The 6269-nt window shown below is 51.0% G+C and overlaps 1 protein-coding gene across 1 annotated transcript; it reads right to left on the reverse strand.

Annotated features, from left to right (window-relative positions):
- Positions 1-2603: 2603 nt before the first annotated feature.
- LOC144172357 (solute carrier family 22 member 7-like) lies at positions 2604-5828 on the reverse strand. The gene is made up of 2 exons (XM_077701112.1): positions 4823-5828; positions 2604-3400 (listed from the first exon to the last, which is right to left on the reverse strand). The coding sequence occupies exons 1-2, from the start codon at positions 5826-5828 to the stop codon at positions 2604-2606; spliced, it is 1803 nt and encodes a 600-aa protein (XP_077557238.1).
- Positions 5829-6269: the final 441 nt, after the last annotated feature.

Below are 6269 nucleotides of genomic sequence, written 5' to 3' on the forward strand. Positions count from 1 at the left end.
AAAATCACACTGTTGATGATGATGATGATGATTTCTATTGGTTTACCCTTTGTATCGGGGTGATGACATGTCATCTTACCAAAAAGGACTAATATACATATGTTTTACAGTTTTGGTTTAATACTAGCGCTGCTTAGGGCAGGCACAAAAAGCTTATTAGGCACAAAATACTTTTTTTTTCCTGTTACAGATGGTAACTGTCCTAGGCAATATTCCCCTCTCTGCTTTTCGTCCACCAGCATTCTAATCTTCTTTTCGTCCCCTCGACAGCCTTGAAGGTAACTTCCTCTGTGATACCCTTAAATCCTAGGGCTTCTGAACGCCCAATATTCCCTTCATGTAGATTTGGATGGATACCCTCACATTCTAACACGATGTGCCGATGTGCCGCAACTGTCGACTGCTGTCGCCAGCGCCGCTATAGCTTCTGGCGGCATTTTAGGAAATCAAGCAGCAACAGTTACGAAAGGTTCCACTAGATAGGTTCCACGTTCTGCTTGGAACGCACGTGGACTAAGGCAACACGGTTCTATAAAAGTTGAAGTAGGGCGCCTCGATTCTAGAGCGTCTCCGCTGTATGGCTGCGCTGGCTTCGATGAACCCGATGCCAGCGCTGCCAGCGATGCCAATTTAAATTCACATGAGCAAACCTTTACCGTGTTTACCTTGGGATTAGTGCGACGCAAAAGCGACAACATGAGAGGTGAGCAGGAAAGCGAAGGGAGGCATTGATTTGGCAGATGTCGAAGGATTATCGTTTTTTTCCGGCATTTGCAATGAAAGGACAGATACGCGGCCATTTTTTTGCTAAAGTCACTGCACGTGGCGGGGGTGGGTGGCGGTCGCCGCGAGGCACGGGCTCACGAGTGCTCGGTGTATTATTGGGTTTTTTGACGCGTTCCGCAGTGCGCGCCATACATTACGGCCAGTTACCACATCTATGCTTTTAAAAGCGAGGCGAGCCGGCGCAGCCCCGAGAGCATACGAGAGCTCGTGAGAAGCAGAGCGAAGTGACGGTAATGAGCGGCGTCGGCTACGAGGGTTGATAAGGAGGAAGTCACAATAATGCTTGTACTGCAAGAAAAGACAAATTTCTGGGTAGATATGCAGTTGGAAATTTCAGCAGTGCAGCTTGAATCGCAAATTGCTCCAGCTAGGGAATGGCTACTACTCAAGCAAGAAAAATTCCAGTTGTAAATACTTCTACCGCCACACATTTTCTGGTTAGTTCCAAAATCCAGCTAGAAACCCCATTGTTTTCTTCTTTGTACAGGCACATTGCTGCACTATGTACACTGGTAAGGCATTAAATGCAGCTGCGTCATACTTGGTACCATTAACAAAACTAGAAAGCGGCTGAGCCCCGAAGAAGATGGTGCAAGCACTGGTTAGGAACAGCCTTTATTGCATACAAGCATTTGCAAGACGGTGCTTTCTTTCTTAAGAAGCAGTGACCCCCTGAGAGACTGGAGTGTTCTTGAAGCGTGGACACCAGCGTGGACATCATCTTTACAATAATTAGCAGTAAATGTGTTAAAAGCGGGACGAACTGCGGTCTTTGGTGTGGTATTTCTTGCTGTCACGCCGTTGTGCATTTCCTCCGAATTATGTCAGGCAAGCTAGCCCTTCAGATTGCCTTGATCTCGTGTCCAAGAATATTCAGGGCATGCTAAAAAGCACTAATACAAGTTGTAATTTCTGATCGAGTGCCTGAAATAAATGGTATAAAGCGATAAGCGAAGATGAAATTTCCTTCCCACTGAAGGCCTGCAGTTCCACCTACGAGGTGGTTCCACTTCCAAAGTAGCCCCCCTTCCAATGCGGTTCCACTTCCGAAGTCATCCCACCTTCAAGTGCTTCTACTTCCGAAGTTGTCCCACTTCGAAAGTGGCCCACTTGTGGAGTGGTGCCTGTTCGATAAGCCCCTTCAAGGCGATCCCACTTCAAATATTCGTCTGGGTGGCCATGATGATGTCTGGGCAGCAATTATAACAATAATTATGTTAATAATCAGCGCTGCTCTAGCCGCTCCTCCCCCTTTGCTTCACCATCAAACCACTTTTCGAAGGTGAAGCACAACTTTTCGTGGAAAGAAAGAGCTTGCTTACTTACATTACCTGAACGAGTTTGTCGAATGCCACCCCCGCCCATATTGTTTCTTTCCTTGTTTGGAATTACGCAGTGAATGCAAAAGTATTAGTGTGTGGCTCATGGAGTGCTCCTACGGCTTTCTGGGTGATTGAAGTTTCCTCTCACGCACGCACGATGGCCAAAAAATAGACACATTTCAACCATGTTCATCACTGCTATCTTTGCTGCCTCTGTTGGGTTCCCCGTAGTGCAAGTATTGGGTTCCCAATAGTGCAAAAAAAAAAAGCGGCGTTGTCCTGTACAGAAAACGGCCACCCTTGGGAAACGTTTTAAGCGAAGGTGTATTTTATATCAGCCAGTGCTTAATGCTCCCGCATTAAAGCAAGAAACGAGGAAATGCAAAAACACGAATAGTAAGAACGTGTAATACAATAAAATTATAGGTACAGTTAGTATATGCAACGATTTATAACTCAGAATGGGGAAAAAACACCGGTATCTACGGCGTCTATCTAGCGGGGCCGAATGCCGGTTGGACCAACCCCAAAGGACAGACTCAGGTTGTCCTGTGCTCCTAAAGCCGTCCTGCCGCGGCCCCTTCCTCCACTGTCCTTGGACGCGGCACTCTTGGTGCTTCTGCGTTTGGCGGGGCCGTTAACAGCCTTGTGGCTGCGGGCCAACCTGAGCGGCGACTGGAGCTTCCACTTGTCGGCCATCACGCCTCGCATCGTGTTCGCTGGCGGAAGCTTCGTCGTCTCTGGCAGGGAGATGGCCAGGAACGCGAGGAACAGCAGCAGGAGGGCGACGACGGAGAAGGCCATGGCCCGCAGCTCTGCAGAGTGCACGTCGTTTAGGAAGGGCCCAACCATGGCCCCCATGCGACCGCTCAGGTAGCAGAAGCCCACGCCTGCTCCCCGCACCACCGTCGGGTAGAGCTCGGCCGAGAAGGTGAACAGCGTGGTCACGGTGAACTCGAACACCAGCAGCCACAAGACGGTGACCCCCCAGTGGAGCGCGTACGAACCGCGGTACACGTCGAGCACAGCTAGGCATCCGATGATGACGGATAGGGCCGCCATGCTGTAGGCCAAGGACAGCCGACAGCCGATGCGCCTCAGCACATAGACGTTGAAAGGGAGCTCGATAATCTTCAGCCCCAGAAGGGAGAAGCGTGGCACCCAGCTTGTGCGCATAACTTCGCTTGTGTTGAGGCTGTAGAACACGGCAAATGTGATGCACCAGCAGCCGAAGACGATGATGGACCGTTTGCGCAAGCTCTCGTTCGCCACCAGGTCGGAGACGTGATCGTCTGCAACAGGAAGTGCGTCGTTGCTGTTAGTGCGCTGTCGTCCTGACAAATGGTTGTCACCTACAGACAGCGCTGGGATAATGATAACGAGGAAATGTGGCTAAAGCTACTCAGTTAACAATCAGGAATTACCAGATTTATATTTAAAGTCGGTTTCTGATGAAGGGCCGACAATACTTATTTGCTTTTTGATCCCCTTCATTTGCTTCAATTTGCTTCAACACAGCTCTTTACCCTCTTTCCTCGTAACCCACCACGGGTTGATGACTTGTAGCTTTATCCTTCCCTCTTCTCTTCTTCCATTTCGCTCTTACCACGTTTTTAACTGTCCAGAGACGGTATTCTCGTAACTTTCCCCTTTGAAAACGCCCCTTTTGCGTCCCTTTCATCGTGACGTACTTCCGGTTAAGTAGTGGGCCTTTCGTTCAAATACCGTAACTGGTCTTGCAAACGCATTTTAAAGAACTGAAACCGTATCAGAGTATCTTTTATGTGTTTTTTGTTCAGCGAGCGAACCAACAATAAAGCGACAAAAAATCGTCTGCTCCAAATCGTCTGCTCCGAGTAGCCACGGCTCATAGCTCCGCCGTGCTTGTAAGGCGTCACATCCGGGTGTTCGCTTTTAGCCAATCAAGGCTCATTCAAAAGGGACAATCTTGAAAGGGACACAAGAAAGACAAAACACCGGAATACCGCCCCAGATCTATCATCTCGTTATCACCACATTGTCATCATCATTTAACCTCAGTTATGGTTGCCCAGCGGGCATGCCCACGAGCTCACTGGCCAGTTGAGAGAAAGGATCTCCTTGCACTTTTGTCTCCAATATACTTACTATTACCACGTGATTCGTGGAGTAAGTAAAGAAACCAGTCAGTCTTGACCCCACGGCAACATCAGGTCGGCACAGTACAGGAACCACTCATATTAAAGATACAAGCCGATACCGCTGGTTAACTGGTTGTTTCTCCATGTTAGTAAGTCTGAGCTTAGGAACAGTGCATCACGGACACCGTCTTTGTTTTGAATCACAAAATTTCAATTATGAGGACGTGCTGGCGCGAATCTTGTTCCCTAGGATGATAATTCTGCTTGTGTGCTCCCGTCATCTCGCGGCAGTTCTCGGATGAGCTTTCGACCTCAGATATCTTGCCTAAGCTTTTTTAGAAAGGGCATGCGTTTACTCAGAGAGGTTAAATATTCAATCCGGAAGCCTTGCTTTCGTGTTGATGGAATTGATAAAGCTGGTGTATTTTTATTGTATAAATCACAGAGATGTCCGCAAAAAAGCCTTCACCAAACCGTATCAAGTGTATGGCTTCGAGAAATGAGCACAGCAGGAATCAGGTGATGGGGAAAGCCTTGCAAGTAAATAAAAATACTACTTATTTGTCAACAGTAACAGTAAAGAGCGGGACGCACCTTGATCTGAGAGAATGGCATCGAGAGTGCCCCCTTTCCCGTGTTCGAGCAGCTGCTGCTGCCTCTCTATCTGATCCCGGAGTGCAGCGAGGCGAGTCTTGAAGGCGTCCTCATCGACCTTGTTGACACGGGCCGCCGACACCAAGACGCGCTCGCCTTGACGCACCCGCGCGGTCGCCAGGAGCCAGCAGGGCGACTCCTCCATCAAGCACACAGCCAGGATCAGGGCACTCGTGGGGACCATGTACGCGATCTGCGCCATATGCCAGTCGTGGATGAAGGTCATCACGAGCTCGCGATATATTGCAGACGCAACGCCAGCCCCGGACAGGGAGAGAGCGCAGAAGAGGGCGCGGTGGTCGATGTCGGTGACCTCGAAGAGCAGCACAGTAGACGTGACGATCGTGCTCGAGGCCGCCGTGGACAGCACAAAGCGGAGGACTGCGAAGGCCGGTATGCTGTGGTCGAACGCGGTCGCGATGCCGGCCAGGATCAGAAGAACGATCATAATGCAGAGGACCGGCCAGCGCCCGATACGGTCGGCCAATACCCCCGCACCAGCACCACCCAGCACGCCGCCAACCATGTATACCGCCATCAAGAGGGACAGTATCCAACGCCGGCCACAAACGAGGTCCCAGGCGCTCACTATCGAACGCTGTCCAGCGCTTGGTTCATAGTCCCAGCCGGCGTCACAGGGTACCACGGTTCGGTTATCGGCTCCCAGGTCCTCCGGCACGGGAAACGGGGGGTCGTGGCGAAAGCAGTGGCTGCGATCATCATCTGTGCCGTCTACGGCGGGAATGCTGGCGTTCTTCCATGTCTCCAGAGGCAAGTCGGCGTAGGCCGCCGGCGCCCTGCACCAGTGGTCGACGGGCAGGGCCAAGTCACTGGCAGCTAAGGCGTGCACAATGGATGTGAAGACGGCTAACGTCGTGCATAACAAGACCAGCCTCTGGAAACGGCCTTGGCCGAAGATTAGGATGTACTCTAGCGGCGATGTCATGCCGGCGAGGGTTGAACCCTGGGATGGTACTGCTGGAGACAACGGGGATATCGGGGACATGATTGAGGACACGGGGAAGCTGGAACCTTGGGCTTGCACTCCATCTGGGGACATCGGGGACATGATTGGTGACGCAGGCTGGTTCGAACACATCTGCCGTCCGTGTGCGGCCTTCGGCGTTTGGCTGAGGCGGCTGGAACACTCGGACGGACCAGCTGCGACAAGCGGCTGCATCGGAGAAATGAGGTCTTCTTCTTCGAACGTGACCGGCAGCGCGAGCCTGGGCCCAGGCGGGAGACGATGTTGATGACAAGGATGAGGATGACGACAAAGAATATGACAGTGACGACGACGATGATGCGTTTCCGCGAATAAAAAAGGTCATGGTTGCTATATCGCTTCCGAGTGAATAGTAGTGAGAGCACCAGCCACGAATGACAT

The sequence above is a fragment of the Haemaphysalis longicornis genome, unplaced genomic scaffold (assembly GCF_048455015.1).
Source record: "Haemaphysalis longicornis isolate Haplotype H1 unplaced genomic scaffold, Haemaphysalis longicornis Haplotype H1 scaffold_20, whole genome shotgun sequence".
NCBI lineage: Eukaryota > Metazoa > Arthropoda > Arachnida > Ixodida > Ixodidae > Haemaphysalis > Haemaphysalis longicornis.

Coding starts and splice junctions, on each gene's coding strand:
- LOC144172357 (XM_077701112.1), bottom strand. CDS start 5,828: ATGACATCGCCGCTAGAGTACATCCTAATCTTCGGCCAAGGCCGTTTC. Junction 3,401..4,822: donor TGCCATTCTCTCAGATCAAG/GTGCGTCCCGCT, acceptor TTCCTGTTGCAG/ACGATCACGTCTCCGACCTG.